General features: G+C 35.6%; 1 protein-coding gene across 2 annotated transcripts; it reads right to left on the bottom strand.

The window, feature by feature from the left end:
• Window positions 1–3473: 3473 nt before the first annotated feature.
• Window positions 3474–19683, bottom strand: SPON2 (spondin 2). 2 transcript variants are annotated; one of them, XM_042872175.1, is made up of 7 exons: window positions 19569–19683; window positions 9997–10060; window positions 8980–9205; window positions 8366–8589; window positions 7894–8085; window positions 6632–6806; window positions 3474–4525 (listed from the first exon to the last, which is right to left on the bottom strand). In XM_042872175.1, the coding sequence occupies exons 3-7, from the start codon at window positions 9200–9202 to the stop codon at window positions 4347–4349; spliced, it is 993 nt and encodes a 330-aa protein (XP_042728109.1). In that variant the 5' UTR covers window positions 9203–9205; window positions 9997–10060; window positions 19569–19683; the 3' UTR covers window positions 3474–4346. The 2 variants fall into 2 exon arrangements, with proteins under 2 accessions (XP_042728109.1, XP_042728108.1); XM_042872174.1 differs by lacking the exon at window positions 19569–19683 and having other exon boundaries at window positions 9997–10429.
• Between the last annotated feature and the right edge of the window lie 287 nt (window positions 19684–19970).

The raw sequence follows: 19970 nt of genomic DNA, 5'->3' as shown, positions 1-19970 counted from the left end.
AAAAAATGAATTTGAAACAATAATGATTATGGTATAAAAGGAAAAAAATATTGAATTAACACTTTACCTAAATAAGATTATTTACTTAACTGTTTTTTTCTTGGATACTGCATAATAAATTCTCTGAATAAAGTTGTATTGTAAATCAAGTAGTTATTGAGATTTTTATTAATATCCTTTGTACCATTACAAACTAAACAATCTATATGGCTGATGACAAACTCAGTTACTACTCAAAGTGAGAGAGTATGTGGGTGTTTCACAGCACAAAGTACCCACCTTTGGGGTAATTTTCAGTTGGGAGGACCCCATTTTGAATTCAGTTTTCCATTCAGAAGATCCTTGTACTCCTTGTTCTACTGATATAGAAATCACATCTCATGGCCATCAGATCCTGAACAGCCTCAAGAGTGAAGTTAGGACTTCATTACTACTTTAGCATTTATCAGAAATTTATTCTGATGGAAATTCTGTTCTGATGGATTCAGAACAAATAAGAACACATTGTTTAGAATCTGATTGCATAACTGGATTCTCCAGAACAGGGAGTTCTTGACTGACATGCACCTGCATAAATTCTCATGCCTTTCTGCACCTGCTAAAAGAACATGTTTGGCTTCAGATTGTGAACTACTTAAGCAAGCACCCTTTTAGCTTTTTATTGACTTGAGATCTCTAAAAAAAAAATGTTCCAGTGCCAGAACAAAAGCAAGACATACAAGGGGACATCATTCGATCCTTTACTCTATCTAAACACATTGAAGACAGGCACTTCCATACTTCAGGCTAGCATATGCTATCATAGCAGGGCTGATGGACTTCAATCAAACAAGGATAAATCAGTCTCCAGGCAACCAGGTGCTGTGCATTATATGAAGAGCTTTTTATTTCAGTCATTTAGAGTACCTGTAAATTATCATGGACAAAATTTCTTTCACACATCATATCCTATTAAACAGGATTCAGCTGATTTCAAGAATGAAATTTTCTGAGTGCATTAGATATTGTCATGAAATAGTCTGAGTTATTTTATAGGTTGGATCAGGTTTAATGTTCCCATAGTACTCCAATTAATTACCTGGTATTGGCAGTATCCAGCACTGATATTTTTCAGTATTAGCAAGTGTCATATCTTTTGTTCATACCCTTTTGCTATGCTGGGGACAGTCCTCATAGTGATGAGAAAGGCTGGCCTACACCTTCCCTCCTGTTCTAGAAGTTAGGAACTCACTAGTATCTGTGATTGTGCTTCACTTCTGCAGCATGGCTAGAACACTGGAGCTGTTTTGCAGTGAAGCCAAGACCACCCATCCCCATACTGATATTTAACAGAGGACACACACACTCCCCAAGGAGCCATCCCAGTCCCTTTGGACTATCTGGCAGAACTAAATGTATAGTCCATTAAGGCTTACACAGCCAGCATTTACACTACAGTATGTGGAAGATCTTTTCAGTTCACCAATCACAGTAGTCCCTCATCTATCCTCACTTATCTAGAAATGTACTTTTTCCTAAGTCAGTAAGCACCAAGGCTCTGGATGTCTGCAGAAAAGCAAAGCAACGTCCCACAAAAAAAAAACAAAAACAAAAACAAAAAAAAAAACCAAACACGCAGAAATGTAGACAGCTTCAGATGGCATTGCTACTCATCAAAAAACAGAAAAAGTTTCCATATGTTCACAACCAAATGTCCTAGGGTAGTGGACAAGCTGTACTCAGTAGTGAGGTACCCTATTGCACTATGGGTACTGAATTTGGTGTCCACGTGTTTTGTAGAACCACACTTTAAGTCAGCAGTGACTTTTTTGCTGCTACACTTACCTTTAACCATATCTTCCGTTGCTGCAAGAATGCCTGCCCAGACAGCAAACATGATTTTTCCTACATAACATTATTGCTTAAAAAAAACCTGTACTTTGAAATCCATTTTAAGTTTATTCCCTAAGCGTTTTCTGAGATTAGTTTAACCCAGAAATTAATTTACCTATTTCCTTCCCTTAATCTTATGTGTTTAGGACCATATTATCTTGGCTGCCAGCCATCAGTAACACTGCACATAAGGGAAAAGTAAGAAAGAGATTCTCTCTGTTTCTTCATTGTCTCAGAACTGTGAAGATAAATCTAAAACTGTGCTCAAAGTAAAAGTAACGAAGCAATCCCACACAGGGATCACATATCCCACTAATCAGTTTAATAAAAATACATTATGAGAAATGTGTTCTATCATGAGAATATTCTTCAGTAGAACTCACTGTATCCAATCTTGTGAAGAAATGTCCTCGTCCCCAGTATTTCTAACACTAAAATGTGTTGTCTTATTATATATTTACTTCCTTTTCTATTCTATCTTCTCCCAGAAAAACTTTTGGTATCAGGAATTTGAGTAAATGCTGGGACTACTCCAGTATTGCATCATATCCTACAAGGCTGAAATCCTCTATTCACATAGACAACTACAGATGCAGATATTTTCTGCCAGCCTTATGTATTTTTTTCTGGACATGCAAAGAACCAAAACTCCAGTGTTTAGAGAACTTCTAGAAAAATACTACTAAGAATACCTTGCACTTCAGCAAAACCTTGTGGGAGTTAAGTCTACAAGCAGTTGATGTGTCAGTTTGAATTCAGTTTCTGTCCTCAGAGCATATTTCAGTATATGCTTCTGTATTCTTAGATGGAGATAATTGTTTAACTATGCAGTAAATAAGTTTAACAGAAAATATTAAATAAGGAAAAATTAATATACAAAGAAGATAGAAACTGGAAAAGGAGAAAGTAACTAGAGGCAAAATATATAAATTATATTTTGTTAACACTCTTTCTATTAGAGAATGGACATAGGGGACCATGAAGAAAATAGGTAGGTATAATAAAAAAATAGTGACATAATTCTGACAACATGCCCATGGGAACCTGAAGAATGTAAGATGTAGAAACTCCTATTTTTAGCTCTAACAACTGTGCATTCATCAGCATTTCAGGACCAACTTAGATTAGCCTGATAATGTTTCAAATTCCCTTGGGTCTTTGTAAGATTTATCTCCTGTAAAAAAATACAGAGAACTTTTTACATGTTTCTGCTCCACAAAGAATACAGGGTGCTCTTGTAGTTGAAATATTCCAAAATGAACCTATGCAACCCACTGTCTCCTATTCAATACTTTAGCTTCAGTGTGTTTGTAGAACTGCAATGTGCTGTAAAAGTTTTGTGAGTTGACTGTAAATATCTCCTATGAACAGTCTTATTTCAAAATTCGTTTCTTAGTTGGTTGTCACAATTCTTTATGGGATATGGATCATCTGAATTTTATAATAAACATTTATATGAGCATTAAAGCTTGCCATCTGGAGCGGTTTCTGACATACTGTGTTTTGTTAGATATGCGTATACCTCTGCCTTAGACAATATTAGAACCTCATTAAGTTTTCTCTTTGCAAAGTTTAGGATGACACAAACAGCAACAAACACATTTAAAGAAACATGGACACATTTACTGCATACACAGAGAGAATTATATAATTTCTATTACAGCCAACAGTGTTAATGTCTTAACAACTATTTTTCAGACAGTTGCCTCATTAGGGGCACACACTAAGCATCGATCAGGTCTGAAATCTCAGTTAAGCTTTTAAAGTTAAGTTCAGAGTTTTTCTACTGCTATCCAAACTTCTGTTTCTTTCTAGTAATTTTGTTGGCTGAGTGTCCTCGTGGTAGATATTCTTCTCACTTTTGAGGGGGGAAAAAAAAAAAGACATTTTCATGTATTCATAAGTCTCAAGATGAGTTTACTCAATCATGTTATTGTCTTAGCCACACTGCAAAAATCTGGTCACTCTGATTTATAGAAGTAGTTTCTGAAGAAAGGCAAGTAAAACATGTTTAGAAAGACAACAAAATAGCCAATAAATTACAATATACATAATTTAGAGAAAAAAATTAATTGCTAGGTATAAATAGTTGTAAATCAACAAATTACAGTATTTAAGGATGTTATTAGTTAAGATTTTTTGATTGCATGGTTTTCACATCCGAAGCAAAATCTTTCCAAATGTCTTCTTTTCTGCCACTAGAGGGTACTCCAAGAACTTAGAGTGTATAACAGAGATTTATTTGGGTTTTCTGATCTGTAAATGATGAAGTACTGTTGTCATACTAAACCTTAAGAATGTAACACCCCAAAGTCTTGATACTAAACAGCAATGTTCAAAACCAGTCTAATATATCTTGTCAGCAAAATAGTGTGGCATACCTGAATTATAAGGAAGACTGAATGACATGTGTTTTAGGTTTAGTTACACTTATCTTACTTTTAAATTATCTAAATTATTATCTTTTCTTTATTTCAGACACAATTATCTGGTTCACATCCTGCTTCTTCTTCCAGACTTGGACAAGGCATTCCATCATTAGCAGGGTGAAGAACTACAAAACGAGTTCTGATCTTGGTCCCTGTTTTTCTGCAAGGACCTCTGCAGAGACCCCAGGAAGACCACTGTGAAACTTCACAGTCCAGTGGTGTTTCTGGAAAATACACAATAAAAAGGTAACTGCAAAATTTTCTGCTGAAGGCAAATACATAGTTGGCAAAGCATTAAGGAATGATTATCAAGTAGCAGCATCCTTTCTTATACAAAAATACATGTGATATTAATGAAATCCATATGTTGTCTTATAAACAAAAACGTCTGTTTTCAGCTCCTAAATTCAAGGACATTGCTATTATTTTTACTGCAGTCAAGAGACTGTCAGAGGTACCACAGCAGTAGTGCAGCAGATTTTTTATTGCATTGAAAATGTAGCATTTTTATCCCAAAAGACTATGTTTTAAGTGATTACATTAAAAAAAAAATTGCATTCAAAAACACAGTGTCAATTTTATAATTTATTTGTCATTCAATTCCCTAGTAAAAACACTGGAATTAAAGCTTTTATCTGGTTTATTTATGTACATTTCTGTTTCTTTGGAGGGATATGTTGTTCCTGTAGTTAGATCAGATTCCAGTTAACTCCTCTTCATTTAACTCTTGCTTCAGAAGCAAAGAAAGTTTCATTTTTTAATCAGGAAATCTTTTTTGGTATGTATCCTAGAGTTCCCTTTGCCAATAAAAGTTATTCTGTAACTAGAAGTTTTTTAATACTAAAAGTGTTTTCAATGTAGTTTTACTGCAATTAAAGAAATCAGAAACTCAAATACACTTTGCATAATGTAAACTTCCATTGAAAACATCCACCATAAAATGAAAAGGTGTTTATTCCTTAAGAGGCTAAATAAAAAACACTGCTGGTCACAGGAAATTGCATCAAATCTTTGTATTACAGCATTTGAGCATAAAATAGCTGTGCACAAGACCAGCTTTAAATGCTGTACTGAATATGTGACTTCTGGTATAAATTTCTGGTTTTACAATGGAACTCACTGCTTCTGTTACAATAATCGATTCTCATGCTTCTAACAGGAATGAGCAACATGGTTTGATCTCTGATAATTAAATCTGTCCTCTTGCTTCTGGAATATATTTTTGAATAGACTGATTTACTGGTTAATATGCTGTAAAGTGGAGATACATGATTTAAAATGATTCCTGAAACAGTGTGCTTTGCATGAGTTGTATTACGTTTGTATGCTAAAGAGGGACAAATGTTCCTTTCATATGTTGCAGGAAAGACATAAGATTCATAGACTCACTTCAAAATTGCCTTGTTTACTAATAGAAAAACATTTACTCAAACTTCATAAAGAAATGCACTTACGCAAGTATAAATCGTGCATTGTTAACTGCGTGGGAAATGAACTTTATTTTAGCAATCATGAGGGGTCTTTAGGACACAGCTAGAGGCATTAATCTTCAGACTTATTCTGGAGAAGCTTTTCTTGGAACATGATTTATGTAAGAAATGCATTGGAGATTTAGCCCTAGCTGTCTCTCAAATAGCATTTGGGATGTTAGCCTTATTCATAACCATTTCTGTTACACTTTATAAAAAGTTATCAGAAAAGTATAAAGGGAATAACTACACAGACACCAACTGCTATCTTTCACACTGAACAAATTTTCTTCTTATTATCCTCCAAACTACCTTGAGTCAGATGTTCCAATGCCACTCTACCTAAACAAGGTTATTTGCTAGTATTTTAAGGAAAGAAAAAAAGAGAGAGTGATATTTTTATTTTCAAGATGTCTGGTACTATCACAAATATGTCCAGGGATGCATACAGTATGTACTATTTCTTCTGTTGCATCATCATGCAAGAACTTAAGCAGGAGTATTTACTTATAAGTTGCAAAGAATCTGTGGAGTTTTAATTCTGATCAATATTGTGTATTTGTCATAAAATTCACTGATCTATGGTGATACTAAGACTTGAGCAAACTTCACTGTGGTACAACTCAAGCCTTTGAACCGTAGCTCAAGCATGAAATCCATGCCTTATTTTTTCAGAGATTCTCTGTTATGTCAATTGGCTTGTTTTATTTCCCGTGTGTGAGTGTGGAAACTATTGCAATGCAAATAGGAGAATACTCTGCCTAATCACCTATTTCATCCACATCACTTACCAGAGTGCCACACATTTTTTGAATGAACAGAAATTACTGAATTGAGAATATCTCAGTGCCAATCACTTACCTGAGAACGTGTCAAGTATTTCATTGCTTTTAGCTGGCTGGTTAAGATGAGGTATGGGAAAACCCAACTGGTTTTTCTTTAATTTCACCATTGTTACTTGAGCAATAGGTGGCAAAATTTTGAGTTTGGGATAATAAAATGAGTTTGCTGGGTGACTTGGAGAGGAACAAGTGATCTGTGAAACAAAAAGGGAACCTTGAAGAAACACATCATTCTAGCAACAAATAACTGGAAAATCATGTTTATGCATCATGTTGATTCCTTTTGGCAACTAAGAAAAAAAGGATTCTGTAAGCTCCAGCTCACAAAACTACTTCTGGTAATCCCAAATGGTTTGAGCAAAATACTTCTGAATTGGGCACAGTGAATTGTGCCAACCTTTGGATGGAGGATAGGGATGGGAGGTACTGAAAACAGGGTAATGTTTGGAATGGTTTGTTGAGATACCATGGATGTTAATACAAGACAGAATACAAGACTATTAAATAATAGCATTAGGTATGCTGTAGCAGATGTCATATGTGTATAGGAGGCCAGATGGATTGTTTTCCAGCTTCTCTGTTATTCGTCTCACTGCTCATTAGCACAGCATTTGGCTCTAGAGGAACTGACCTTAACAAAAATATCGACAGAGTGCTTCAACTATTCAAAACTTTTGAATTAAGATGCTCTGTTTCCCACCACCCAAAAATGACAAAAGCAAAGAGCGAGCAAAAAAAGACTGAAAGTAGAGAAGCTGCAGTAGGAACAGAGATGTGTTCTGCTTTCCACCAGCTCCTTTCCCTCAAATGTAACAGACTCAGGTGTCAGCAACGTGTTCTAGGGAAAACTCCTCCCCACATCAGTATGTATAACTTCCTACTTAGACTTTTCCTGTTTGGATACAAATTTAGTCATACAAAATTCTGGAGAATATTTTCATTTCCCTATTTTTTTAAGAATTGTTAAAAACCGTCTTGGAATTATTATATTGGTGGAATAGGTCCCCTTCAACATAAGCCATTCAATGATTCTATGATAAGTCTACATAAATAAATGTAAGCCAGTTTTCATGATGCTTCTGCATTTACCCAATACATTAGAATAATACAGGAAATGAACAAAAGCTATTAATAAATCCAGGTAGAGTGAGCATCAGTACTCTCAAATACTGAAAACAATTTCATGAGAGAATGCCTTGTGTAGTTACAGGACAGTTAGCTTTGAAGTGGGGGACTCAAAATACAGAGATATGGAGTTCTAATTTATTTATGCACACCTACCTCTGTAACTGTGTCCTGTGGAATAGTGGCAAAGTTTGGGGAGGAAAATGTGAAGCCACTGTCGGTTCCAGCATCATACGGATATAGATCTACTGATATCTCTTCCATCCAGTGGTCCCCTTCACAGAGGTTTAGGCTGTCAATACCCACAAACCAGTCGGGACTTGGCACAATTCGTACAACAAATGAAACCTAATGAAATGAAACAACCCAGCATTACTTACGGCGTTACTTATTTTGAAATTCTCCAGTACTACTTATTGGAACTGTAACTTCCGAAATAAATGGGCTTTTATATACTTCTGCTTTACAGAACCTCTTAAGAGCTCACCAAAATTTGACATGCTTTTTTTTTTTTAAATAACATTTTTCACTGTCATATTCCTACTCAAATATTTAACTTTGTGTGCTGGTGACATTAAAAAAAAAAAACACAAAAAACCTTTAAAGATTAGTATGTACATTTACTTACTAATGGATGTCTTGAATGCACTTGTAATTCAGTGGAGGTTTGTCCTGTGCCACTGGAAATGGCAGGAGCAGAGAAGATTCCATGCACACTCTGAATTTTCTCTCCAGCTTCTTCTATTTCTTTCATTAATACCCATGCCTCACCCTTTTCAGCAAAATCACGTACACCGTTGCTGGCGTATTCATTTTTTTTCCACATGCTATAGTCAGAACTATGAGTAACACCTATTTAAGTGAATACATTGCATGAGAGAAAAGTCTGGTTTAGACTGTCCATATTTCTTCAGATGCTCTCTTTTATTTCTAAGGTTTAAAAAATTTGTGTTTAAGCATGAGTGAACACTAAAACATTTGACTTATCACTGTTTATTTCAGCTGTAGCCAATTGAAAACAGAAGTCAATTGAAAACAGTTGTAGATTTTTGAAAGCATTGTGAATATTTCAATTTCTGCAATTTATTCTTAATAACTTCAGCTATTTTCCTTCTTTTCATGTTAGTTATATTAAAATCTACTATTAGAGGAAAAAAAAAAGAAAAAAGAAAGAAAGAAAAAAAAAAGATCACAGTGATCAAGAGATTTATCTGATCTTAAAAGTGTGCACTTTTCACTTACCTAGCATTGATGACCACTGTGCTGGGGGCCTATAAAGCGGGTACTGTTTGGGGAAGGCAGTCTGACTCCATTTCCCTGTGAAGATTATACTGTACTTTGCAAGTTCCTCTGCTGTGCAAATAGAGTCATCACCCAGAGGCAAGCTGCTGGCATAGCCTAGAATTGTTACAAGCAGCGTCCAGATAACTTTGCAGGAGCAGTAGACAAACATCAGGTTTTCCATTCCCTTCCACAGGCAGAGAAAAAAAAATGCAGACACATTAGTCACTCTGAGCTCTGAAAGGAATAAGAGTTACCTAATAAAATGTAACAAAGCATAAGTTTTAACAAAAAGAAAATTCATATGCCAAGCACCAAAATTGTTATGCTTCTAGAAACATACCAATATTTTCAGATTTGATATTTCCAGGCTATATGCTACAAATCTGTAACTGTACCTAGGACAAGTGTTTCTAATGAAAATAAAAATATCCTAACCTTGTTCATAGCTCTACCTCTGAGAAAAAATCTGTTTCTGATTTTCTTTTGAAATCTTATTAGAGACACATCTTGAATTAATTAGAGTAGCAACTGTTTCTGTGGAAAACATTAGTGGTATATTTATTCTTCTAAAGATTAAATTGCAGGTTACTTTGCCAAAAGACATGATTTATTTTAAATTTGTGTCCAACAAAGAATATTTTATGGCGTAACATTTAAAATCAAATACATTTAAAATATATATAAAGTACTTCTTTGGAACTGGTACATAAAAAATACACTGAGATTGCTTCAGACTGTTAAAGCTACAGAGTTGTTAAAAAACAATATTTTTTTAAAAGTCGCTGTCAAAAGCTGTGCAAATTTTGTTTTTAAATTAATATGATAATTGCATCAGACTGTTGAACTCCAGCAATTGTTTAAACTAACAGTCTTAAAACCTTACATTTAAATGCTTTTTTCTTTTGAGAAAACTATGCAAATAGAACTGAAGCACTAGTAGTACATTAATTGATAAAAAGAGCTGTGAATACTCACTAAATATTTCCTCTGGAGCACTGGTAAGAGGAGAGCACCTGCTTTTGCTGGCAGCTGAGTTGGTCTGCAAGAGAAGACAGTAGGAGTCTTGCTATTTATGCCTGAAGAGGGTCCCTTTGGTCCAACAATTATTGTAATCTTTAGACTTTCCAGGTTTGCAGAAAACATGTCATCTTCTTGCTTGCAATCTTTTTGGACGGACTGCCAGAGGTTTCCTCTATGTCAATTGGTTCAGGTTCCTACCAGAAGACTGTGATGCCGAATAGACGAAATGCTTTTAAAAAATACCTTGGATTCCTACTAACAGTTTGGATTTTTCTGGTGACTTTACAGTTCTCTGTTCTTATTAATGCCTCTAAGCTATACAAATGAACTGATTCCAACACTGGAATAGCTCTAGCAAATACACTTTAAATGAGAAGCATGTTTTCTTGCAAGTTTTATTGTCTGACAGATGCTCCTTCCAAACATTTACAGAGAGCTTGCTCACTCTCACACACCATATGTATGTGTTCAAATAAAAAGGGTGAGGCAGCTAAAAAAGTCAAGAGGAAAAAAAAGTTGCATTTCATAATTGCACATACTCACACAGACTGTCTCCTGCAAATATGAATTAATTTAAAGTAGTACAGTGTATATTTTTGTGTTCTACAGTACCGTATGCTGGATGATGAAAGGGCTCTGTAACATTGTGGTTTCTTTGGAAAGAGTGGTTTTGGGAAGCACTGAGATTTTTCTTAGCTGTCTTCAGAGTAAAAAATCCCCAAATAAAAATCTCATTATTACAGTTAAATCATACGTCCTCTGCAACACTACTTACATATGTAATACTTACACATACTCACTACAATTATTCGAATTGCCTATGAAAAATTATGCTTCCAGCAGGGACCTAATTAAGAAATAATGATAAATATTTATTTAAAATCATTTTCCTTAGCACCTTTTTAAAATACCCATAGGAAAAATAAAAGCTTTGTGCCATGCCTACATGGTTAGAAATGCTACTGTTGCTGGTCAGCAAAGGAAATTAAGTTCAAAAGTTTACAATGAACCATGAGGAAAATCTTGCATAGAGTCTTCCTTTGAAATTGTGAGGAATGTTGCTTAAATACTTTCACAGACATCTAATAAGATGGTACAGCACAGGGAAAAAAAAAAAAAAAAACAACAAAAAACCAAAACAATACAATAAAAAGCCCTGCTGTTTTTCAGATGGAAATCCCAGGCCATCGTGGGAGTACAGTTCAAGTCAGATACTCTATCGTCCACCAGGAGGGGATTACCAACAAAGTTGTTTGAGTTCTCTGGCACATTAAATGGCTGCTTCTCCTTCCTTTCTGGCCCCCCACCCCTTATGGTAAATTGGTAAGAAACACCACGAGATGGATAAACTGGAAAGTCTGAACTGTATGCACATTGATCATTATTCTCCTGGCAAAACACAATCCCCTGGAAGTTTCAGTATAGCTAGATTCAGCGTCCACTATCCACAATTCATGTCTGTCTGAATAGATTATGGGAATTCTGGAGCAGGTTAGGCCATTCAGATATGGGTGTGCCCTTTATTTCCAAGACTCCTTCCTCTATTCTACATTCATGTCAGTGAAAATACCTATGCTTTCCATAGCTTAGTTCTGTTCCAGGATCCGTAGTCATCTAAGAAATATTGCTAAGAAACATTATGGATATTTCTACATCAGTTACTTGAGTGTTTGTTAGAGAATGTAAATAGTAAATTACATCAAGCTTTAACCCTCCTGGGCACAGAATTCCAGATCCAGAGATTCTTCAGGGAATTGAGTCTACTTATACAGATCAAGAATGGGTGATGTCCCCAGCCCTTGCAACCTTCTAGAGGAACAACAAAAAAATCCCATAAATATTAATCTTGCTCAGAGAACTGCTAAAATGGCTTAAGGGTATTACTATCCTTAAACTTCACTATGGTTTTGTTATTAATATCTTCAATCATCACAATTACTGAACCAGCTAAACACACATATTGAAACATACTGCAGTACTTCCAGGAGAACACTTAAAATGAGAACAAAGCAACTAACTCTGCATCCACAACAGAACTATTTAATATATCTGACTAATCTCTTCCTCTCGAGGAAAACTTGCTGTCAAAAGTCACATCACCAAACTAGATCATTCTAGTTTTATGATTACAAGTTATGAATGTCTCCAGGAACAGAACAATACATGCAGGCTGCATAATTTGGCTCAGATATTACAGGGAATGCTTTCTAAATGATGAAAGAAACGGAATCACTGGAAGTCATTAACTTGGAAAAATCATGAAGTTTTTAAGTACCGATTAGGCAGACGTATCAAAACCAAAAAGTTAGTTGGTTCTCCCTTACAATAGTAATGCATAATGCCTTGAACTGAACATCTGAGATACCTTCCAGATCTGTGTTCCTTCTTCTAGAGCTCCGTTACTCCCATTTATTGAATTTATCAGATTCTTCAAATCAGATATGTAATTAATGGAACACTGCTGATGCAAGATCTTGTACTTTCCTACCTTTCTTTTGTTGGAATTACAGAATTTGAAGAGTACTTTGAAGGCACTCAGAAAACAAAATGGATTATAGTCCTCATGTTCACTGTCAGATTCCGATCCAGAATGAAGATTTTGTTCCTTACCACTCCTACAGTGAACTATTACCTATTCATAATAAGGGCTCAGCTATGATAAAGTACTTAGGGAGGATTAAAACATTCAAAACCTATAAACTTTTTTTTTTTTAATTCCATAGTGAAATTGTTGGATAAAGTATAGAAAATGAAAATGTTATTTAATAATCTCACACACATACATAAGCACTGTTGTCTTCCACCTCCATGTCAGCCACCTCCATAGCTGAATGGAAAAGCAGAGAAAAAACACACCTAATTATGTCAGAAAATATCAACCTGAAGACTTCCAATCTTTTTTCTTTAAATAGAATCTGCTAAACGTAATCAGTTTCTGACACTGTAAAGGACATCAGAACCCCAAAATCAGTATCTCATAGTTGGAGAAAATGAAAAAAAAAAAAAAAAAAAAAAAAAAAAGAAAAAAAAGAAACCAACTCTCCCCTCCCCCAGTTAAAAACAGGAAAAAAAAAAAAAAAAAAAAAAAAAGATTTCTACTCAATGAATGACATTCATGGCTGGGAAGCCACTGATGCCAAATTTCTGTGGGCCAGCAGTTGGAGAAAAAAATTGCTGTGGGATCAGAATCTATGCTTGCAGCTGAAAACACAGAGATGACTGGGGAAAAAACTTCCACTTGTAGAAACTATTTTTGCCCGTGTACAGAATTGGCGGTTTCTCTTTCTCTTTTACAGCAAAATAGCCTTTGTTCTTAAAGTCCATGTTTTTCAGTTACATCCATTTCCCACTCATACACATACCTCTATAGACCCTGAATGCTTGAGGGAGTAGGTTTATCTTATTCAAACATCAGTGCTGAAATTTGCCTTGCGTTTAATTTTGCTTGTGTCTATGTGCAACTTTTGCTCTTTCTTGACAATAAGAAAACGGTCTTACAGTTTCTTCAGGCTTTCCCAAGATTCAATGGGTGAAAGACAGATAGTATAAAACAAAAGTTGTGTCCAATTAGTTTTGTTTTTTTAAATGATGTTCAAAATCTTCTAAAATAGGCTGAATTTTGCTACCTAAAATGGTTCATAAAATGAGAAAAAAAAATCCCTACTTAATTACAACATTACTTTTAATATCAGTCAATTTGCCTAACCTTATTCAGAAAAGAAGCTCCAAAAATTTTGTTTCTCTATTCCTGAATTATTATCACACATTAAAGTCATGCTAAAACAATTTCTATTTTCCTGGTAATTAGCATGTGTTCAATTTTGATATGTGCTGGTTATTTGACATGCTTATGAATAGCTATCATCTCTTTGTCTACCAAGAGAAACATAATATTGTACTACTTAATAAGGATTATACGCCCATACTTTCTCTCCTGCAGTTACCATGGATACAGAAATGATTATGGACACTCAACAATGCCAAAAGATTTACATACAGTCTGCACCCTCTAAGTTGTAAGATCTCAGTACCAGAGTGGTAAGCAGCAGAATATTTTGCTGTGTAGAAACTACAGTGTTGATTGGAAGATTTTATAAAACACATTTATACAGGAGAATAAACATTGTCAATACTGTCAATAGCAGTTAAGGCAGCCTTTAATCTCAACTTATCTTTTGCAATAATGATTTTATTTGCAGGATACGGCACCTAAACTAGGTAAGCCGATATGAAATAGATATGTAAAATGCCACTATATGTATTGAAGGTCTATTCATTACAGTCAGTTAAATCTAGAGAACTATCCAGCTCACCCTTTAATACACACCTCATTTGACCAAATGAATGATTAATGAGTAGCTCTCTGGTCTCCATCAAGTGTATTGGTAGGCTCTCCATCAACCAGACACCTTGCTCACACATAATCTACATGTAATTAACTGATTCAGACGTCTCTGTTACTGAATCTAAACTCAACTGGCCTTTTTTACATGTTCTCACTGATAACTATAACCAAGGTTCAACTTGCTAGTAGTGAACTGCAAATTTTCTCTCTATTTTGAGTCTAGATATTCCTATTGCAAGGACATTGTGTTTTGCATTGGTTGGGTTTTGGTTTTGTTCGCTGTTGCGTTTTTTGTTTGTTTGCAAGTTTAATTCAGAGCTCACTGAGAATGCAGACCAAGGTAAGGAAAAATCCCAGATATATTGACTGCAATTACATATCAGTAAGAAACACTTCCAGCATTCTTGTCTTACCCACTTTTAATTACTTCTACTACTGAAAAATCTAGTATGCAAGCCAGTAGTAAATGACTAAATCAAGGTCATCTATCAAAGTGACAAAAGACCATGCTTCCTTGGGGCTTCTTCCCCTGCACGTATTGTAGTTTCACCCAAACTGCGTGGCAATAGTAAACGCTTCATCCATTCCATTTTCTGCATTGCAGATTTTTAGTTTCACCTTCTTTACATGAGTACAGCGATTCAGTGGCTACACACTGAACAACACAGAAGAATTGACTGTGTTAATAACAAATACTTCTAAGTCAGCATTCAGACAAATAACTTCCTTCGTATGACTCACTGTTCTGATGGAAGGAACACAGCAGGAGAAGCAGCTCTCAGCACAGAAAGGGATAGGACAGCCCAAGGCAGTAGCTATCGAGGTTTGATTTGCATGGTTAGAGAAGCAGTTTGCTGAGCTGCCTAGTTCCCAAGGTGTTCAACTTTTGTGGAAAGCCACCTTTACCAGCATTTTTGGTCCACTCATCTATCATTTATCATGCTACCACAGAAGCTGTCTTCCACTGCATAAGCATCCTTAAGAAATCTTTTTCTCCTGTTTCACCATAATCCTTCAGACATAATAGACCATAGCTGGCAGTTCTTGACTCGTGTAAGGGTTTAACAGTTGGAGCACTCTGATGATTTAATCATCAGGGTTGTCCAAACAATACTTCAATAGCTTCTTATCTTCTTAGGAATAGAGTTATCTTGGCACCAATTAACATATACAGAAATAAACAATTTAAATCCCCTCCCCTAACTCATCAGCTAAATCACAAATCGATGACCTCATTCCTATGGTTAATGCTCAGGATATGTATGGAACAGTCTCACCAATCCTACACTCATGTGTCATCCCAGTCCTCACCCATTCAGACCACTGCATACCTGAAACAGCTGGCCTGTCCTGCCACTGCCCATTTGGTTTCCAAAGGGTCTTGCAACAGGATGTTGGAGCAGGAATTTGTGCCATTCTTATATCCACCAAAACTCCACAGATAGGGGGAAAAAAAACCAGCTTCTTTGATCTGCTCATCAGACTAGGATTTTTTTGCTGTGGGATGAGGGCCAGCTTTCAGAGAACTGTGCTAATCTGTGGAGTGCCTGCACCAGCAGTGTTAGCTCACTAGACTGTACAGCATACGTGACATAGCAGAACTCTGCAACAGGCTGAATATTTAGGAGATTCTAACCTTGTAGTTCTGCCTCAGACACCTGTGGGAAAACTTGCTTTTAAATTTACTTTTGATATTTGCAAGAAAACCTCTTCTTCAAACAAAAGATGCTTTGAAGACAAAACCAAAGACATTTATCATAATACAGCTTAATTACAGCACCAGACAGAATATTTTTGAGGCACTACATGCAAGCAAAATAAAAAATAAAGGCCTTAACTAATATACGACTTCATTTCTTTATTCATTTTTGGGGTTGGGTATACATCCCGTGTAGAAAACTTCATGGTCAGTACAATACAGTAGTTTTCAATTTGACTACTCATTTAGCATATCAGTTTGGGGGCTTTGTTCCACTCTTTGCAATACTTCCTTGAAGGCTTTGAAATGAGACTGGATAAACATGAGCAGTACGATCTGATCTAGAAATTGGCCCTAACGTGAGTTAGAGGTGGGATCAGAGACATCTTGAGGTCCCTTATAATCTCAAGTATTCTATGATGCTATAATGCTTTTTTTTTTTTTTTTTTTTTTTTTTTTTTCTCCTCAATCTTAATCCAGTCCTTCAAGTAACAACAAAAATCTGTCACTGTCTAATATTCTTACAGGTTCTCTGTCCATCTGGGTTTTTCTCTCACAATACTGGGAATGCAGAAGCAAAATGGAGCCTTGTAAAGGAAGATGATGTAAGAAGACCTGCATATGCCAACTGATGGATGGAATACATTGCAGAAGCCTTTAATTTAGCACCAACCAATCTCTGAAACTGGTGATACAAAAGCTAAATGCAGATGGTGAACACGAAGCTAATTAACTGACTGAAAGAGGAGATCTGTTAGTTCAGAAACATCATAGTGCTAACAAAGCCGTATTGCTTTGGAGTAAAAAACTCCACACAGCTCTCTGCACATTCATCAGTGATGGCAAATTTCACAAAGTTGCTTATGGAAGATCTCTGCATGGAATGCAAATAATACTCCAGAGGGCTAAATGCATATCCACTGAGTTTGTTATAGGAAAAGTCAAGCCTTTTGTAATCCTCCAAACAGGAAGCAACATCACAAAAATTTTTTGTAGTGTTTTATAAGCATGTGATGAAATCAACCCCTACCAAATGGATACTTTTAATTCACAGCACTGCTACCATTTGTTGAGATAATCAAACACATCCTCATTTAAAATACTTGAAATTAGGAGGATATCATACAGTTTTGTTGCATATACAAATATCTGTTTCATAACTTGTTTATAAATATGACCCAATGCTTGGAAACAAACTTTCAACTAAAATGCCAGCTATGACTGCTGAAAAAAACATAGATTTGATGACATGCACACTCAAGAGCACAAAATGTCATAAAAGCAGTAGAAATCAGGACAAACAAATCTGTAATACATAAGAGATTATTGTTTTTGACCATATGCAGAAACAAACGTGCCCTTGTTCATAAATAAACTAAATAAACTGCTCTGTTCACTTGGGTTTTCAACAAAGGTAAGGAAAACATGGACAGTAAGAATTTTCTTTTCTGAATCAGTACTTATGCTATTATTGAAGAAAGCGAAATTAGTTTTCAGAAAGATTTTATTTTGAAATGGAAGAAAACTGCTCTTTAAATAAATTGTTATCCAATTTCTTGTCATTTCTAGTGCTGTTCCAGACTCCTATGTTATTAATAATCATATATGTCTCAACAGAGAGCTTAAGACAAATTTAAGTTTTTTCTATTATAATCTGCACTAGCTACAAATTAAGTATGAACTGATATCAATGTATATATTTCAGGAATCTATACAATTCATTTACTTCTTTAACATTTAAAACTAAATCAGTGTCAAGTATCATGCTAGAAAGCACTGCATTGCTAGAAATGCTTGAACAGTTTTTTCATTCTAAAGCACTGGTATAAATCTGAATAAGCAACAACAGAAATATGCAACAGAAATATGAACATAACCAGGACCTGACCTATTGTTTTAAAATATGTAAAACGTATATCATAATTTATTTTGTAAATAGAAAACCCAAATCATATCTAAATTAACCACCCTGTATTGTGTTTGCAGGTTCAATTAAGTGTATTATTCCTCACTTCTTGTCCTAACCTGCTCTTCAAAGTTACCATAAAGTTTACTGAATATATTGAAATTTTCAAGCACTGAGGAACTGTTCTAAACACATCTTTGTAATTATGAACTCCATGCAGTTTTTAAAGCAAATACAGTTTAATGAAACTAAAGGACAAACAAGCACAGAACTGGGGGAAGACTTCAGTAATAATTTACATTCTTCCCTTTCTCAGTCCACCCTGAGAATTCTGTTTATTATTTGGAAACTAATAACCCTATATGACAGTTACATGACACAATTCTAGCTGTCTCCAGAAATAACATTATAGAAAAAGCCAGACCAGTTAAAGTCTAAACTGTAAGTGTTGATTAATCAGCTAAATAATGAGTCTCATATTCTGTAATGGATACTCAGAAAAGCAACACGAACACTAATCTTGGGTGTATATAAGGTAGAAACATGTTCTTTAGTGATTATTTTAACTCAGCAAACCTATGTGGTAGTCACAGAAATGTAGTCCTAAATATTTTTTGGACAATACTGAATATTTAATCATTTAACCAAAAAGAGTTCATCAACTTGTTTCATGGAATCATAGAAACACCAGTTGGAAGGGTGTTTCTTTTTCAATCTTATTCAAGGCTGGGTTGTACCCCAACTAGGTAAGGCCAGCTTTGGCTGAGTCTTGGAAAGCACAAAGGATGGAGATTTCTACCACCTCCCTGGGTAACTAACACTAATGTTGCATCAAAATCCTTATGAAAAAGTTTTTCATTCCAAGCAATCTGAATTTTCCAAGGTGCTGCCTGAAACTGTTATCCCTACAACCTAATCTGCTGCGAACAATTGGAATTTTAGTTTTGCTGTCTTTGATGGGAAACATCCTTCAAGACAGCGTAGGCTGCTATTAAGATTGCCCTCAAAATCCTCTGCACTGAACCAGCTCAGCTCTCTCAGGTCTCCTCATATGCTATGCACTTCAGTCTGGTTGCCTTGATAGACCTCCATGAGAATCTTCAGCCTCTAAGCGTCTTTCTTGATTCGGAAATCTCTCAACTGAGGGCACTAAGCTGTGTGACCTCACCAGTGTTTAGTAGAGGCTGTAACAACTTCCCTCAGTCTGCTGGCCTTGCAAATCCTGTTGTAGCCCAGTATGCATTTTGCTTTATTCATGATGTGAACATGCTTTTTGCTCCCATTCATCTCGATGTCCACAGTAATCCCTGGGTTCCTTTCACTGTGCTGCTATTCAGCCAGTTTGTTCCCATCCTGACCTGATGCATGGGATCATTTTGCCCAGGGGCAAAAATGTGGACTCCTTCTTGAACTTTTTAGGTTGGGATTTCTCATCAAGATTATGAAGGTCTACCTGGAAAAATTTGTTACTAGCCCACCCCACTGATTTAGTACTGCCCTCAAATTTACCAATATACCGTTTCATCAGGTGCTGTTTGTTTATAGCACACTGTATTATGATGTAAGAAAAGACTTACCTTTTTCCAGGTGTGGATCTGGAAGTCCTGAATCTTTCTCTTGGACTTCTCCTTTAAAAAAGTCTTAAGTAGTTTCTACCAATACTGTGCATAACACATTTCTTTTGCATTTGTATCTCCTACTTCTCATGTTCACTGTTTCCAAAACTACATCAGCATTTGCCTTCTGTGCTGTTCTAATTCACAGACAGATGTCTTCATCTCAATAGTGATTTTGACAGTTCTCTTGGCTAAGTAACTTTTGGCAAATTTGATTGTGTAAGCAGCCCCTACTTACTCTTACATAAGACTCTCTTACAGCTTGTGTATAAAACAGAGACACTGAGATGCCAACATTGAGATTCACAGATGCATCAGTTTGCCAAATTTTGGATCATCCCCAGCAACAATATCAGTATTTTT

This window comes from Lagopus leucura, unplaced genomic scaffold (assembly GCF_019238085.1).
Source record: "Lagopus leucura isolate 7727_CA_CO unplaced genomic scaffold, USGS_WTPT01 Super-Scaffold_100004, whole genome shotgun sequence".
Lineage (NCBI taxonomy): Eukaryota > Metazoa > Chordata > Aves > Galliformes > Phasianidae > Lagopus > Lagopus leucura.
This window is presented reverse-complemented; position numbering and strand designations above follow the sequence as displayed.